General features: G+C 57.7%; 2 protein-coding genes across 2 annotated transcripts in view; one reads left to right on the top strand and one right to left on the bottom strand.

The window, feature by feature from the left end:
• Positions 1–2,370: 2,370 nt before the first annotated feature.
• SPHK1 (sphingosine kinase 1) lies at positions 2,371–7,458 on the top strand. Its single transcript, XM_010721419.4, has 5 exons — positions 2,371–2,866; positions 5,281–5,430; positions 5,557–5,651; positions 5,829–5,944; positions 6,342–7,458. The coding sequence occupies exons 1-5, from the start codon at positions 2,470–2,472 to the stop codon at positions 7,102–7,104; spliced, it is 1,521 nt and encodes a 506-aa protein (XP_010719721.1). The 5' UTR covers positions 2,371–2,469; the 3' UTR covers positions 7,105–7,458.
• Positions 7,459–7,902: 444 nt separating this feature from the next.
• The window catches only part of UBE2O (ubiquitin conjugating enzyme E2 O), a 49,234-nt gene continuing 39,864 nt past the window's right edge, over positions 7,903–17,272 (bottom strand). The window contains exons 14-18 of the mRNA XM_085240298.1: positions 15,194–15,851; positions 14,116–14,252; positions 13,483–13,686; positions 12,986–13,043; positions 7,903–11,067 (exon numbers count right to left, since the gene is read on the bottom strand). Of these exons, the coding sequence (XP_085096424.1) occupies positions 10,319–11,067; positions 12,986–13,043; positions 13,483–13,686; positions 14,116–14,252; positions 15,194–15,851 (1,806 nt within the window). The 3' untranslated portion in view covers positions 7,903–10,318. The remainder of the gene's footprint in view (positions 11,068–12,985; positions 13,044–13,482; positions 13,687–14,115; positions 14,253–15,193; positions 15,852–17,272) is intronic.

The raw sequence follows: 17,272 nt of genomic DNA, 5'->3' as shown, positions 1-17,272 counted from the left end.
CAGCTGGGGGAATGAGCTCAGCTTGCAGCCTCACCAGGGCGATGTGTGAGCACCGTGCTCCTGGGCTGCACAGGGATTCCTGCTGGGATTGAGGAGCTGCCCAGGTTCCAAAGGCTGAGAGCCCTCCTGGGCCAAGCTCTGGTCTCCAGTACAGCTTTTCAACCCAGGTGCTGTCCCTACAAAGTCTCAAGAATTTCCCGGTGTCCTGCAGCAAAGCTGGTAGCCCCAAGCCCGGATCCTGCAGCCCCAAACCTCGTGTGATTCCATCCCCTCCTGCTCTAGGCCTGCTCCTGGTGTCCCCAGCCTGGTTCATCCCCTGCTGGAAGCTTCCCATTGCAGCACCAGCACCTGTCCCCCTGCCAAGACCTGCAGCCTGGCCAGCCCCAGTGCAGCACATCACTGCTATTTCTGGCTCCACCTTGAGACTCGTGCCGTGCTGAAAGAAACCAATGCGGGCTGAGCAGGCACCAGGAGCATCTGGGACACAAATGGCTGCAGCTCCCATTGCACACAGCTCCCACTGCACACAGCTCCCACAGGCTCTGTGCAGGCAGGCAGAGCTCCACATCATGCCTTGCACCAGAGGGGGGAGCAGTGGTGGGGGCAGTGGGGATCTGGCTCTGCTTTCCATTCTTTCCCCAAGGAAAGCCATCTCACTCGCCGCAAGGGAGCAGGAAGAGACCGGGGACAGCACAGAGCAGAGATGGGTTTAATTGCTGTGTATAATCCTCAGATTCTTGCACAGACCTGGGCAAATCTTGTCTGCTTCTCCTGCCTCAGTTTCCCCAAGCAGAACATCCCACAGCCCTCCGGCAGGGAGCAGGGGGTGCCTGAGCTGATGTCTGCACGGCGGGGAGATACACTGTGAGAAGTGTGCGGTGACGGGGACCAACCCCTGCGGGGCCACCTCAGGTGGGTCGGGATGAACCCAGTGCCCACAAATTCCCAAACACTGAGATCCTCCCGTGCGAGGGAGCGCGTTGAGGTTCCTGTCATTAAGATGACCCCAATCAGCACTGAGCTGCGATGGAAGCAATCCCATTTCTGTACCGAGCCCTGTGTCTGGGGGCAGACACGTGGTGTCTGTGCAGGATGGTGTGGAATCGGCCACGGGGGAAGATGTGCTGCTTCCCCACGGCAGGTGGGCAGGACAGGGGCCGGCACACGGAACCCCGTTCCCCCACCCCACAGCACAGCAGAGAGCTGACTCCCACCGAAGCACCAGACACTCCCACCTGCCAGCAGCCGTTCTCATTTCCTCCCTCCGCGTCCCGTGCTGAGCGGAAATACAACGTTTGTTAGTCACCAGGAAGGCTGGCAGCGTGCGGCTGCTTCCTGCACCGGCACCGTGCGGGGTGTGAGCTCTGACCCACGGCACAGCCCACCCTTCCCCCAGCACTGCACGGCTCTCGGGATCCGCACACCCCCCAACCAAAGGGCGTTCCGCCCCGCTCTGCCTTTAAGCAGGAATCTCCTTGGAAAGTGCTGAGCATCAGCGCCCGCTGTGGGGCTTCTCTGTTTTTAGGTATCTCGATAAAGCAAAAGCCATTCAACTCTGCCGTGTGCCCGTCTGGGTGTTCGTCCCCCATCCTCCCTGAATCTATAGGGTGGGTTTCAGTGGGCACTGGAGTGAGAAGGCTGCTAGAAGTGAGAAGAGTATTGTGCGCTGGTGCTGGGAGTTATGGGATCTGCGCTGGGTTTGGCTCTTTGTTCAGGGTTATCGGGTCTGGGTTGGATTATAGGGTCTGGGCTCAGGGTTGTGGGGTCTGTGCTGGGTTATGGGGTCTGTGCTCAGGGTTATGGGGTCTGGGCTGGGTTATGGGGTCTGGGCTGGGGTATGGGGTCTGTGCTCAGGGTTATGGGAGTTTGTGCTCAGGGTTATGGGGTCTGGGCATGGGGTTGTGGGTCTGTGCTGGGTTATGGGGTTTGTGCTCAGGGTTATGGGGTCAGGGCTGGGTTGTGGGGTCTGTGCTCAGGATTATGGGAGTCTGTGCTTAGGGTTATGGTGTGCGGGCACGGGGTTGTGGGTCAGGGCTGGGTTATGGGGTTTGTGCTTAGGGTTATGGCTCTACACTGGGTCACGGGGGTTTGTGCTTGGGGTCGTGAGATCTGGGCTGGGTTGTGGCATCCGTGCTTGTGGTTATCGGTCTGTGACTGCCAGCACAGCAGCCCTGGGCGGAGGGCACCCGCGGGGCAGAGGGCACCTGCAGGCACAGGACGGCGGGGGCCGTGCCGGCACATCCCGCACCCTCATCCCGGCCGGGATCCCTGGGAGCCGCCCTCTTCCCCCTCCCCCGGCCCTCGTAGGGCAGCCCTCGGGGAAGCCGAAGCCGGGCTGTGCGCGTTGGGGGTGGGGGTGTTGTGTTAAATGGGGCCGCCTCCTGCCATTGCCGAGCAGCGCGCCGGGTGTCAGCAGCGAGCAGCGGCGGGCGGCGCTCCCGGTGCGTGCCGGCCCCGCTCCGCGCTCCGATGGCCGCCGGCCGCCGGGTTCCCCCGCAAGACGACGGCGGTGCGGTGCTGTTGCGGGGCCGCTTCTCCCCGGGACCGTCTCCCGGTTTGGTTTCGTGTTCCGTCGCTCTGACCGAACGGGAGCTGCAGGTGCTGCGTCCCGGCGGTCCCGACGCGGCTCTCCGTTTGGCCGATTGCGTGGGTAGCGCCGCGTTCCCGTCCGGCCCCGGCGCCGCCTGCTTCTCCCTCGTGGGTTACCCGTTCCGTAAGGCCCGATGGGGTTCCCCCGCCCGGCAGCGCCTGCAGAGGACTTTCCGCGTTTCCCAACACCCCGACGCCGAAGAGAATCTCCGCATCGCCCAGGCCTGGAGCCAACGCATCCGAGAGCTCTCGCTGCCCGCAGCGCCCACGCGGGACGGTGAGACGCGGCGATGCTCCGCGCGTGGGTCGGGGTGGGGACCGGGAGTTCGGGGGGGGCACTGCGGGGAGAAAAAGTTTCCCGGTCGGCGCGGCCCCGCCGTACCGCCTTGTGCCCCCACGGACCGCGGGGGGGTGGGGGTCGGAGCCCTCCCGTGTCGGGGTGTGCGGGGATTTGGGGAGGGGGAGCGCAGCCCTGAGGTGTCGGGATGGGGAGAGGGGTTGGGGGACGGAATCCGCGTGTCCCCCCCTCTGCGCCGGCCCTATGGGACGGGGACGCTGCGCACCACACCGTGGGGTCCCTCCATCCGTCCCCGCTTTTCCCCTTAAAGCAAAAGGGCAGCGCGCACCGCGGGGCCTTTTGCGCTGTCCTCGCCGCCTCCTTCCAGCGGTTTAATGAGTAGCAAAGCTTTAACAAAAGCGGCGTCCGTGGGGGGAAAAGTCCGCTGCTGACACACGGAGCGCAGCGCCGGGGGAGGCATAGAGCTCCGTCGTCGTCCCCCCAACCCGAACCCCGCGAAGGGGCAGAGGATGCAGGACGTCCCCCTGTGTCCTCCGGCCGCGTTGGAGCAGAGATTGAAATCCTCTGCACCGCAGCGTTACCGCGGCCGCTCCGCTTTGCTCAGCGGAGCCACCGCTCCGGTGGGTGGGAGGGATGCTGTCACATCGCTCTCCTGCCCGCATTCTAAAATGCAGCCTTTTCGCGTGAGCCGCAGCTAGAAAACAGCTTGCTGCCGCTCTTTGTAAATAAGAACAAGCAAAAAGCCGAGGCCCGATGTGGGAGCGGACGGCCGCCGGGCTCCGGCGCTGCTGCGCTGTGGGGCTGCGGCGAGGCGGGGCGGTGCGGAGCGCTGCCGGGGGACGCAGCGGTGCGAGATTTGCAGCTCTCCGCTCGCCGGGGATTTACGAACCTCCTCCCCCGGTTCGGAACTGCTCTACGGATGCCTCTCGCCACGCCCCGCGCTCGCCGTGCTGTGTGCGGGGCAGATAAGGCCGCCGGAGTGCGGGGCGATCGGGGCACCCCGTGCCTGCGGCGGGGGCAGCCGCCCTGCCCTACTGCACCGCACCGCAGCGTCATCCTTGGGGACGGAGCCAATTTCTCCTCCTGATGGCCCCCAGGGATGAAAGATCCCCCGGCGATGACTGCGGGGGGGTGCCGGCACCGTTCTGCCCTATGGGGTCGGTGGGGTCTGATGGGGTCACCCGCAGCCGGCCAGGCTGGTCCCGGCACGTCGGCTCCTGGTTTGTGGGACGATGTGGCAATTCGCGTGTCGTGTGTGGGGCACGTGGGGTGTGGGCAGAGCGGTGCCCCTTCCTCTTGCTGACGCTGCATCCACCCCCCCATAGCCCACAAAGTGGCGGTGCCGTGGAAGGGAAAGGGATAATGCTGAGATCCACCCCGTCTGCTGCGGGGAGAGGGGAGAAAACCCCCATCAGCCGGCTATGGGGCTGCATTCACCCGTAGGGGATTCGGTGTCTCTAATGGGGACGGAGCGGCGCAGTGCTGAGCTGCGGTCATCGCTGCGGGCAGCGCCCCGAGGGCGGCCGGTCCCGTCCCGTCCCGTCCCGTCCCGTCTGCTGCCGGCTGATAAGGAGCTGTGCAGGGCAGGGGACATCGGGGCCAGCCTCGGGGCCAGCGCCGGACCCAGCCTGCAGGACACCGTGCTGCGCTCTCAGGTTGTGTGCAGCCCTGGTGGCCTTTGCCCTGCGTTAATCGCGTGTTTCTGCACTCACGGCTCCGGGCGAGTGGAGCAAGGGGCTTCCCGGGCTGTGCTGTGCTGGGAAACGCTGTCAGCATTCGTGACTCACAGCTGCTGACAGAGCGCGGCCGCGTGCCGTCAGTTTGCAAAACCTCAGCCCCGCAGAGCCCCCCCAGAACCTGTGTTTGTTGTCTGGGCCGTTGGGCTCCAAGGAGCTGTGGCACAACGGCAGGGCAGGATCCACAGCATCACGGTGCTGTGCCCACATCGCATCCCTCTGGTCCTCGCACGGAGCCCGCAGGGGCTGCCGGGTGCCATTGGGTCACAGCAGTGCTCAGGGAGGGCACGGAGTGACCGCTGCTGGGGACGTGGGGACAGCAGGGAATGGAGCAATGACAGCCTTCACCAGCCCTGTAATTACAGCCCGGATGGGGCCTGTGTGTGCGAAACCCGAGCAAAGGAGCAAAGCATCCATCTGCCAGCACAGGTGTCCGTGCTGGCCCTGCTCCAGCAGGGCTGGATGTGGGGAATCAATAGCTTGACCCCTCCCCAAAGCCCTCAACCCTTCTCCTCGGCTCACTGCGCAGGAGACCCCCAGATCCCTCAGCGCAGACCCCCTCTAGCCCCTACTCAGCGCTCCGTGTCCCTTAGGACCATAGCAGACTGCTCACTAAGCCCACCGGCCCCGCCGTGCTGACCCCTTGCTCCCCCCCAGGTGCCAGCTATGGGGTGCTGCCCCGGCCCTGCAGAGCTCTGGTGCTGCTGAACCCGCAGAGCGGAGCTGGCCGCGCGCTTGAGGATTTCCAGGCAGTGGTGCAGCCCATGCTGGCTGATGCTGACATCACACCCACCGTCTTTGTCACTGGTGAGTCCCCGAGGACCCTCCTCCTGCCCAGCACCCACCTGGGATGGGCTACTATGGGGCTGTGGTCACCATTCCAGGGTGGCAGCGGGCAGGGTGGATGACTCAGTGTTCTCACTTGCACTGCAGAGAGACCCCACCACGCCCAGGAGAAGGTGCAGGATGAAGACCTGTCGCAGTGGGATGTGCTGGTGGTGATGTCTGGGGATGGTCTGCTCCACGAGGTAAGCACCTGCTGTCACTCCATGGCCAGAGCTGGGGGCAAAATGGGGGGAGGTGCGGGGACAAAACCCTGCTGGAAGCCAGAGGGGCGGCCACAACCTCTGCTGGGGGCACTGTGGGGTCACTGGGGTCTTTGTGCAGCCCCACGTACCACCAGCACCCCCTCCTTCCTCCTGCAGGTGCTGAATGGGCTGATGGAGCGGCCGGACTGGGAGCAGGCCCTGCAGACACCGCTGTGCATCCTGCCTGGGGGCTCTGGGAACGCCTTGGCTGCCTCCATCAACTACTATGCAGGGTGAGTGGGGTGGCTGTGGGATGGGGACACCAGCCCAGCGTGGTTCATCCCCGTACAGCACAGGGGGAGCTGGAACTTTCTCCTCTCCAGGCCTTGGATGTGCCACATTTTCACTCAAATGAACGCTGTGGCTGACCCACAGTACAGTTGATACCCCAGGGATGGGACTGGGGTCCCATAACATCCTCCAGGTTGGAAAAGACCTCAGTGGGAACCATACCCAACCATCAACTTTGGTGCATCGGTTCCCTTCTAGGAGCTGATTTATGCTTCTCCTAGAAGCTGTCCCCAGCAGACACCATCACCAGCTGGGATGTGTCCCAGCCATGGCACAAAGGCAGTGTCCCTAGGGGGGGGGGGGTCACAGCCCACGCTCACTCTTCTCTGTCCCCCGCAGCAACGACCACGTGGCCAAGAAGAAACTGCTGACCAACTGCACCTTCATCCTGTGCAAGGGGCTGCACGCTCCGATGGACCTGGTCTCATTGAGCACGGCCTCGGGCAAACGCTTCTTCTCCTTCCTGGGCTTCGGATGGGGTTTCATCGCCGACGTGGACATTGACAGTGAGAAGTACCGGCGGCTGGGCAACGCACGCTTCACGCTGGGCACGCTGCAGTGCTTGGTACGCCTGCGCATCTACCAGGGCCGCCTCTCCTACCTGCCTGCAGCCGCCGAGCCGGGCAGCCCCAGGGACCCCAAGACCCGCCGGGCCGCACCAACAGCGGGGACGAAGGCACTGACTGGGGACGGGGAGCCGCCCGCTGACACGCTGCTGGTGCCGCTGGGGCAGCCGGTGCCGCCGCATTGGGTCGTGGTGCCCGAGGAGGAATTCGTCTGCGTCTACGCCATCTACCAGTCCCACCTGGGCACCAACCTGCTGATGGCTCCGGCGGCGCGGCTGCACGACGGCTGCATCCACCTCTTCTACGTGAGGGCGGGCATCAGCCGCGTGGCGCTGCTGAAAATCTTCCTGGCCATGGGCAGAGGCACGCATCTGGAGCTGAACTGCCCCCACCTGCACTGCGTCCCGGTGCGCGCCTTCCGCCTGGAGCCGCGGGGCAGCGCCGGCGTCATGACGGTGGACGGGGAGGCGTTGGCGTGCGAGCCCGTGCAGGGGCAGATCCACGGCCGCATGTGCCGCGTGGTCACCGGCTCCTAGGGCCGGCAGCGGGCGCGCAGCCCTCCTCCCACTCAGGAACCTCCTCTTCCAGCAATAGCTCTCCGTGCCCGCGGCGCTCGGCCTTTTGCTTAGCTTTACCCTCCTGGGGACGCCGCCGTCCCAGAAACGAGCCGCGAGCCGCAGCGGGTACTTCAGTGCCAGCTCCGTCCCGGTGCCATCGGTACGACGTCCCGGTCCTGGGCGGCTGCGCCGGCACAGCCGCGACCCAGGTGTGGTGGCACCGCTCGTGGCCCCGCCGGGCTGAGCCAGGACCAATTATCTACCGGGAGACATCAATAATTTGTTTGTTTGTTGTTTTTGTTTTGTTTTTTTTAAAGAGTGTTTCTACCCAAAGCTTCCTGTAGAAGCAAAGTTTATTCTTGTGAGAAATGCAATAAATATTTAGCGTTTGCAAAAAAAAAAAAAAAAAAAAAAACAACAAAAACACCCCCAAACCCAACCCAAGGACGCAGCCTGGGCGTTCGGGGCCTGCAGGGGAGGAGGGGAGGCTGAATGCAGCCATGGGGAGCCCACATCTCCCCCCACAGCCCAGCGAGGGGCCCTTCCCAGGAGCTGGGCTGGGGCGGATCACAGCCTTCTTGCAGTAATTACAGCTCATTCGCTGCTCTCAGCACAAAGGAGGGCAAACCACACATTTATTCATCTACAAAGTATGCAATTAGGATGGTGGGAATGGAGAGAAGAGCACGACTGTTCTCCCCAGAGAGCCGGGGGTCCCAGCACAGCCTGCAGCCAGGGGCTGTATGGGGGAAAAGAAAAGAGACCGACAGCCCAAACTACTCACAGAGGCGGAATTTAATGGCAAGTCATCTTCCCTCCTTTATTACACCTTGGTTAGCCAAACCACCACCAACAAAAAAATAATTCTGCAGGTAAAAAAAGTTTTAATGGTCACACAGCACTTTATACATATATCGTTAAGCAACCAAGCATCCACATCTGCACGTGAACGACACACCTCTAAGCATGGCCTCAATGGTCGGGTCTGGTTTGGTTTTGTTTTCTTCATTTAAATACTGTACAGAATTCAAAGGCTACAAACTGATTTCGTAATGCTTCTCCCCCAACCCCAGCACTTAAAACAGTTACAGGCTGCTCAGATTTGTACATCACACAGTCGTGTAGCCAGTTTTAAGGCTAACAATATGCATCATGCTTTGGCTTTTTTTTTTTTCTTTTTTTTGTGTCTTTTTAATTATTATCATCATTATTATTATTATTTTTTAAGGTTTTAAGCCTTTTTAACTTTTGTTACCCTTAAATATTACATACATACACGAAAAAAAATTACATAGCTGCAGTGTGCTCACCACCAACCTGGTCACCAGGGAGCTTCACATTATCAAAAGCTTAGAAAATCTGTAAACCTCCGTGCTGTGGTGGGGGCTGAGCCCCCCTGCAGGGCAGCGCCCACTCCTGGGGGGGCCCTGGGCCAACGCTCTTTGCTTATGATCAGTGGAAAAGAAAACGATGGGGAAAACCTGGGACAGACCTCTCTGAGCAGCTCACGCTGTCCCCACGGCAGCGTTGCGTGTTCTGGAGGGTGAGAGCTTTGGGGAGCAAAGGGACACACAGAGCTCTGCCAGCAGTCAAGTTGTGGCCATTGAGGGTTTTCTCCCTCCAACCAAGAGCACTCGGTGCTGGCTCCTTCCCAGCCATATGGAGGGGGTGAAGGACAGCCACAGTGCAGGTCAGAAGCACAGCAGGGAGATACTGAGAGCAGCCCGCTGTGCTGGGTGTCAGAAGAAAGGCCACATCCTGGCTGGGGTGGAGGGATCACAGCCACGCTGACAGAATGGATCTGCCTCCATCCTTACTGCCGACCGCTCCCAGCTCTCCCTGCTGTCAGCTGGAAGGACAGCCTGACTGCTCCTGTGGATGCAGCAGTGCTGATGTGACCTCCCCAGCTCCAGAAGTGAACGTAAGTGCGTGCACACAAAGGCTCCAGCAAGGCACCCAGCCAGGAGGCTGCTGCTCCTGCAGGTCGCTGCTGCAAAGTGCTGAAGGTCACCGGCTCCATCAGTGCCGTGCTGCCCTGCCAGCTGTTTCCCGGAGGCCCAGCAGCACCGCAGCAGCACACAGATAGGATGTGCTGTGCCCACAGCTCTACCAGCCACAGCAGGTTCAGGCACTCGCAGGAAGCAGCTGGCCAGGGGAGGAAATAGCAGCAGCCCGTGCCGGTGTCGGATGTGCTCCAGTTACTGGTTGAGGAACCGCCACAAACTGCTGCTCCCACAGGAGTTGGCCACGCTGCCTGAGATCCTGTCCTATGGGTGGCCCTGGCTCAGACAGCCCCCAGACCCTGCAGGTGATGGAGAGGCAGCAGGTGTGCCGTGCTCCCCCCAACCAGGCAAGGCTGAGAGCTGAGTTACACCCAGTGCTGCCAGGGAGGACTGAAGGGAAGATTCAGACAGCTGAGCAAGTAAAGAGGCAGAGCCCCGCATCTCGTGTATTTCTAGAGGACAGGCATGCATGGTGGGGAAAGGGAAGTCCGCCTTACTCGGAGAATAGACTGTGGATGGTGGAGCTGATTCCAGAAGAAAAGAGCAGAAGTCACAGGAGCAGATGGAAACCCCACGGCACTGCCAGGGCAGCACAGAGTTCTGGTTCTGCCCGTTCAGTTCTGATCAGAAGAACCTCATAGCTATCGGTGAACAACTACGACTAGAGCAACTCCGTATGGTGCAGACAACTTCAATGCAAACAATCCAACGTCTGAGTACGCGTCAGCTTGGGTAGATTTCAGAAAACCCGTGGTAATGCAGAGAAAAATGAAAGAGGGCAGCGCCCTTCGCTTCCAGATCCTACAGCAATCGCTTCTGGCTCGAACCCCAGCAGCAGAAACCGCTGGGTGGGAAAAGTCTGTGTGGAAAGGTGCCCCAAGATGAAAGTGCAGAGGGAACGTGGCTGCAAGACGCTTCTGTGCGGGTCTCCAATCTTACCATTGCAGGGTCAAACTCGCAAGAGGAGCACGTATGTGGGACAGGGGGAAGGAAGGAGGGCTGAGGGCAAATTCATGCGTAGACAACCTTTCCTCGGAGGAGCAAATCAGGCCTACCACCTTCTTTGGAACAAACCAAGCTGAGGAAGAAAAGCTGGAAGGAGAAGCCAGTTTACTGGTAACAGCATTTGCCAATTTCCTTTCTGCTGCTTTCCCTTCTCCTCTGCACCTGCCTGTCCCTAACCCGACGGTTTATTTCTCCTCTGTCCACTCTGGGATATTGGCCCCTGCTAAGGCAGCCCGGTACTGCTGCAAGACACCACGGATGCTTTTAATGAACCCCTTGGACAAAGGGAAGAGGGGGAACCCAATATCGGGGTAACCGCTCTTCTCCGGAAGGAAACTCCTGTAGCTCTTTCTCCTTTTCTTTGGTTTGACGCTCGGCTGCGAGGCAGAGTCCTGGGCAGCCTTCCCCTCGTCCGTTCGGTCTCTGGCCAGGTCCACCCCCCTGGCTCGGCCCGCGCTCTCCGAGTCTGAGTACTGGTGGACATCGCTGGGCGTCGAGGTCGGGAATTCTGCCTCGTCCAGCTCCTCCTTCCCGTCCAGCGCCGAGTCGGAGAATTCGGCCGCCGCTCCCTGCTCGGCGGAACCGCTGCACTCCCCCCCGTTGTCTCCGGGACTCTCGGCCAGGGCGCCGCCCGCAGAGAGGAGGGAGGCGGAATCCGCCCCGTTGGTCTGCTCGTGGCTCTTTTCCACCAGCTCGTTGGTCTCCAGCCAGGACTCGATGCGGGACACCAGGCGCCAGCCGTTGCAGCGGAAATGCTCGCGGATTTCGTGCTCGAAAACCTCCACGGGTCTGCGCAGCAGCTGCATCATGGACTGCACCACCCGGATCAGAGTCATCTCGTTGTAGCAGCGGCTGTTCTCGTAGCCCTCCTGAAGGCCCCGGTCGCTGTCGAAGCCCGCCTCGTTGTAATAGGGCTCGTTCACTAGGATGAGACCTGGCAAAGGAAACGAGGGCAGCGGGTTAAAGGAGGACCTCCTTTGTTGATCGGCACCCATAGCGCATCGCTGAGAGGCAAATCCGGCAGCTGGAAGGGCTGAAGGAGAACACACAGGAGGGAAGCTGTGCTTTGGTTCCTGCTACCTGCTTTTGAAGGCAGGCTGGACAAACAGGATTCTGCAAAATGCACTGGAATCACAGAACGGCCCAGGTTGGAAGGGAACTCAAGGATCACCAAGCTCCAACCTCTCACCACACGCAGGGCCACCAACCTCCACATTTCAGAGCAGCCCAGGCTGCCCAGGGCCCCATCCAACCTGGCCTTGAACACCTCCAGGGATGGATGGGGCATCCACAGCCTCTCTGGGCAGCTGTTCCAGCACCTCACCACACTCTGTAAAGAACTTCCCCCTGACATCCAACCTAAATCTTCCCTCCCTCAACTTCAAACCATTTCCCCTTGTCCTGCTGTTATCTACTCTTCCAAAGAGTTGATTCCCCTCCTGTCTGTAGGCTCCCTTTAGGTACTGAAGGCTGCAATGAGGTCACCCCGCAGCCTTCTCTTCTCCAGTCTGAACAAGCCCAGCTCCCTCAGCCTGTCTTCGTAGGAGAGGTGCTGCAGCCCCCTGCTCATCTTTGTGTGAACGGCTCTGCAGCCTTCTGTTCACACACTGAGGATCCCAGACAGCACCAAGAACAGCATTTGAGAGGAGGCTTCCAGTGGTGTGATGCAGAGGGCACGCAGCAGCAGGAGGTCAAAAGGGTGGAAGGAAAAACATTTCACAACAACTTTCCCTCTATTCCTAGCAAAAAAAGAATGCAAACGTAGCCCATACGTTTTCTTAAATTGTTCTTAAATACATTTTTTCCTCCCTCCTCCTCTGAATAAGAAAGGAAGACATACTTTGACCTGGCCATCCTACCCAGTATAGTCCCAGCAGGGCAGTACAGAGACAAGGAACAAAGTGACAAGCCACCCACACGGAGCTTTCTCTGCCTGCCTCTGCCAGATTGCAATTCTGTGTAGGTAGAAACGACACTGATATTGCCATGCTGCTGGCAGCCTGCCACAAGCTGCATTAGAGCTGGTGGAGGTGACAACACCAGTCTCCCCAAGACCAGGCAGCAGGAGGGAGGGTGGGAGATTTTCCACTATCCACCACTCCAGTAAAACATTCAGTAGTTCAGCTTCTAAATCTGGACGCTCAGCTCCGTAAATGAGAAAAGGCTTTTGTTGTGGCGTTGTCCCCCCAGCAGGAGGGCACAGGCAGGCTGGGAGGCTGTGGAGGAGCAAGAGTCCCTGTGTACTCCAGGCAGCAGCCTTTGTTCTGTGTCAGAGATTTCTCAAGTCACATTCCTGGGCTCCCTGCATAGAAAGTTGGCCTTAAGGTGGAGAATTGATTTAGACTGTCTGCCTCCAAACTGGACATTATAGGGCAAAGCTCTGCAACAGGAAGCCCTGGGGCCGGTCTAGACACACCCCTGATTATTCTGCTTTAGGAGTGTAAACACCAACATCATGAGCAAAAATGTGCCCCAAGTAGATGACTCAGCGGGGATAAAAACAGTCCTGCAAATTAAGTCCAGTTTAGCAGCAACTTTGGTAACTGGCTGAAAAAAAATGGTCCACCTTTGTCAGCTCGGAATAACAAGCAGAACAGCTCTGTGGCTGCAGGAAGAAGGGAAAGCATTGTCTCAGAGACCTGGGACGCAGCCAAAAAATCAAGGCATGAGAAAAGCTTGTACCTGCTCGGAATGCTGAACTGCTGAGATAAGGACACTGCTTTGTCCAGCGAGGTGAGAGCAAAAGGCAGCAGCAGCCCAATTGGCACAGCACGTATCAACCCCCTGCCAGACATAAGCTTGCACTCCCCCCCTGCTTTTTCCTGTCCCACAGGTTCTGCAGGAGCATTTACCTTGGATGGAGATGAGTACTTGGAGGAGGCTGGATTTACTGGTCCATCTTTCTGTCCCCTGAAATACACATAACAAATGCATCAAAGGGCAGAAGCACCACTGGTTCGCTCAGAGATAACCACTGGATGAAGCAAGACCCCAGTTTCTCTACATCCCCACCACTAAGATCCTGTGGCTTGCAGCAGGAACAAGGGACTGACTCAACAAGCACGTGATGCGCCAGTGCCTCCGCAACACCAAGTCATCTTCCTTACTTTTTGTCAGCCCAGCACGCTGCCTGGCCACGCCGTCTGCCTGGAATGGTGTATAACTACACACCACATCAGTTCCAGTCCCATCAATCCACCTCCAGACATCTACAGCCTGAGCCACCACCAAGTTCAAGCACCAGAGACCAGACCTCACCCAGGACTCCTGGCCTGGATGGAAGCGTCTGGTTCCAGCAGTGACCTGGCACAACCACTGTGACCTGTGGATGGGTAGAAGGAAGCATTACCTTGCCTATCCACGTCCCCAGGAGGCTGACACACACTTTGCCATTGTCGTACAGGTTGGGATTCAGTCTCCCGCTGCACTGGGAGAGGTAGCGAAAGAGAGGTGGCACAGCAGGGTAGATGTTGGGGAGCTGGATGTCAAAGAGGAAGAGGCCATCTTCATAGGGCGTGCGTGTGGGCCCTTTTATAAGTGCTGAGAAGAGGTCCTGTGGAGAAAGCTGATATAAGCCGCCAGGCACGGCTGTGTGATCGCAGCCGGTTTATCCCTCTGTCCACTTCAGCCCTTGCTCCAGACCTGCAGTTCACACGTTTCAGGGCACCTTCTCCCTAGAAGCTGTGCTTCTGCTATGGCCTTGCTGTGCCCGCTGCTCACACATCCTCCACTGCCTGCCCACCTGCCTGTCCCGCTCAGTGGGACACACAACCCAAAATGGATTTCCTGCCATGAGAATCTGTGGTGTTTGCCACCCCCACTAAGGGAATGCAAAAGCAACCATTCATGGTAATTACAATTTCGCATGCTGCTCACATTCCTGTGGCTCTAATGTAGGGGATTGAGGCTAAGCAGGGAGTTCCAAGCCAGCTGGACTTTGAGCCCAGTTCTAACACACAGAAATTGGAGAGCAAACACTTGCCATTCGATCCTCGAAGGTTTTAACCATGATGCCATCTGGCAGGGAGGTGGCCAGCAGAGCCATCTCCTTCCTCACAGTGCTAAAGAACTTCTTTGCTTCTGGGGGCTGGAACTCCATTTTCTTGAAGGCATGACTATCTGTGAGCCAAGGGAGAAAGCAGAATTAAAGCCTGCCACCAGCTCCTTACAAAGGCAGATCCACCCATGCATTAAATGTATCATTTGGACAAAAAGAGAGAGGGGACATCAGCAGGAAGAACTACACAAAAATCTTCCTGAAGAACCCCAACTCCTGCAGTAGAGACGGGAAGCCCTAGAGCTTTTCAACATATCCCAGCTTACACATCAGCCCAGGGCAATTCAGCTTACTTTGGTGCTGAGCCAGGAGGCAGCCCAGAGATTATTTGCTTTTTTCCCACATGGTATAGCAGCCACAACCTGTAACTCCTGTTCTCTTGGTCTTGCAAAGGGCCCTGTCACACTGCTGGGATGACCTCCTGCCTGCAGAAATTTGAGTGCAGCTCCTTGCTTTTATTTGCATGCACCTGCAGGTTCAGAACAGCTTGGCCACCTCTCCTCCCCAGCTCTGGCTTAGCTGGTGGGCTTGCCGAGCACCTCGGGCTCTGCTGTCACCTGTGTTCCACACAACCAGATGCTCCTTCTTTATTTTTGGCAGATGAATGTTAACAAGGACGCTCATCCAACCAAGGACACCCAGCACAAGAGCACCAGCTGCTCCTGTTCTGCTCCTCAACCAATCTCCACCGCCCCTCAGAAAAAAAAGCCTGAACAAACCCCATCGCTTTAAACTGTCTGATCTACGCAGCCCTCCAAAGCTCATTTCCAACGTGGAAGAAAGGCAAGTTTATTTTATGGCTTGAGAAGTAGTTCAGTGCCTAGAGATGCCAAGTTTAGCTCCCAGATGAACTGCTCTACCAAAGTTGTCTTAATTTCTCCTCCCCACTTAATCAGCTATGAGAAAGATAAGGGAGGATACCCAACCTTAGATGCAAATATTTTGGAGCAAAAGAAACATGGCAGCACAGAGCCTTCCCAGCAGCCTGGCCTGGCGCACTCACCTGGAGCATACTCCAGCACAGAGAACACCTCTCCCTTGGCACTGGTGAAGGTGACTCCAGGTTTGCCCCCACTCTGCTGGCACAGCACTGGTGTCTCACTGGGCCACTCTGACCTCACTGGTGTCTGTGCCTCTGCTTTTTCTTCTTTCTTCTCTGTCTCCACCATGGCTTCCATCTTTTCCTCCTCTGCAATAGCCACGTTATCCAAGGTTTTCTTGAGATTTTCCTGCAGCTTTTTAATATCATCCAAGAATTTCTTCTCCCGAGTGGGTTTTTCCAGCTCCACAGTCGGGGAGGTGGGAGAGCCAGTCAGCAGCTGCTCCACAGTCATATTTTTCAGGCTTTCCAAGATCTTGATGGCTTCCTTTAGTTCCCTGAAGCTCTTTGGGGCTCCATCCTTGCCAGCTTTCTCTGCAGCAAGATCTGCAACTGCCATAGCCACAGCTCCCTGGACTTGTTCCTCTACTTTTTTTACCTCCTCTGCTGCTGGCTCCTCGGGCTCTAACTCCTCAATTCTTGGGTGGTCGTCTTCCATGAGGCCATTGTCTGTCTCCCAGCTGTCGCTCTCATCCTCCCACTCAGAGGATGCCCCACTGGTGCTGCCATCAACAGAATCATAGTCCGACTCCTCAATTTCCGACTCAATGTTGTATAAGTGCTAAAGGAGAGCAGTTAGAAAAGGCACAGAGTACTTAAGGCTGAAGTGCAGAGTTTTAACTGTTATTAAATGCAGGCAAGTCGGTTCTCCCCATGAAATGGGAGCTGTCAGCTAGAGTTTGTGAGGCTGTTCCAACCCCTTCCATCTACTCAGGGTGGGTGAGATATGATCCAAATAACATCCTAATGGATGACCCACACAGACTGAACCAGCAGAGCCCCATCCTCCACCTGTCAAAGTAGGGCTCTGCGGGGAGAGTAGGGCAGGTCTAGGTGGGCTGCAACCTTCCCAATGGCTGGGACGGAGCCACCAACAAGTGCATGTTAGTGCCAACCAGCTACCCAAATGCCCCAGGGGCTCTGAACACAGAGCGAACTCAGAAGGTGCTGGCTATTATGAGTGGAGTTTGTATTTCTAGCTGTGCTGGCACAGAATGCTGCTTTGGCTGCCTCCACACTCCGTCCTTCCACACAGACAATGCTGGAACCAGCAAAAAAATTCACACACCAGATTTCTTCTTCTGTGGCACACACTACTTGCTGTCAGAGCTCTGCTATGCTGCTTTAGCTGCTGTATGTGACTACTGCTTAAAATTCAGCTGGGACAATAAAGTCTAACTCAAGCTGCTGAATAAGCTCTTACATAAAATGTTCTCTTCCCCTTCAGTACCGAAAGCAGAACCCATCCACGCTCCATCTACCCTCATTTGCTCTAATCATGCTTTTGCACACACTGCATCTCTCGTGAGGTTCTCTGCAGAGGCTCAGAGATGCACTCAATGTCATCAGAGAAGCAGAAGACCGAGAACAACTTTGCTTCTGATGCTTGAATGATGGCCCAAGAGTCCTCTCAACCTCGTAAGACATGATTCCAGAGGCTGAAGCACATGGACGCTCAGCTCTCTTGTCAAAGCCTCGAGCTGAACCAGCCCTGCTCAGCCAGTTCTGTGCCACCCAGAGACAGGCAGCCAGTGGGGGTTGGTTGGGTTTAACACAAGTGACTGCAGGCAGGAAAAGCCATCAAAACACACCGCCCTCAAAGCTAATCCAAATTTGAGATGGAAAGTTAGCCAGTTATGCCACCTTTATTTTTAGAGCTGAGAAAAAGCACCCAGACAGCTCGTCTCTGGCATGCGGGCAGGCATTGATAAATCACAGTTTTACTAACTGATAATTCACTCCTGACGTTTCCCCAGCTCCCATAATTACGCAGACAAGCAGAATGGAAGGGACTGATGTGACACAGCAGGAGCTGCTGGAGTCCCAGCTCTGCAGTGTGAGAGCAGCCCTTTGTGGAGCACACAGCAGACCTCTGATTGTGCCTGGCATCCAAGCACATGTGACAACAGGGGGAAGGGAGACAGCAGCCTGCTTTGTAACGCTCTAGTCCACTGCCATAGTGCAGGCATTGACTATTCTACT

This window comes from Meleagris gallopavo, chromosome 20, assembly GCF_905368555.1.
Source record: "Meleagris gallopavo chromosome 20, MGAL_WU_HG_1.1, whole genome shotgun sequence".
NCBI lineage: Eukaryota > Metazoa > Chordata > Aves > Galliformes > Phasianidae > Meleagris > Meleagris gallopavo.
Note: the sequence above shows the minus strand (reverse complement) of the source record. Positions and strands in the feature narration are given on the sequence as shown.

Coding starts and splice junctions, on each gene's coding strand:
- SPHK1 (XM_010721419.4), top strand. CDS start 2,470: ATGGCCGCCGGCCGCCGGGTTCCCCCGCAAGACGACGGCGGTGCGGTG. Junction 5,652..5,828: donor GGGATGGTCTGCTCCACGAG/GTAAGCACCTGC, acceptor TTCCTCCTGCAG/GTGCTGAATGGGCTGATGGA. Junction 5,945..6,341: donor TCCATCAACTACTATGCAGG/GTGAGTGGGGTG, acceptor TGTCCCCCGCAG/CAACGACCACGTGGCCAAGA.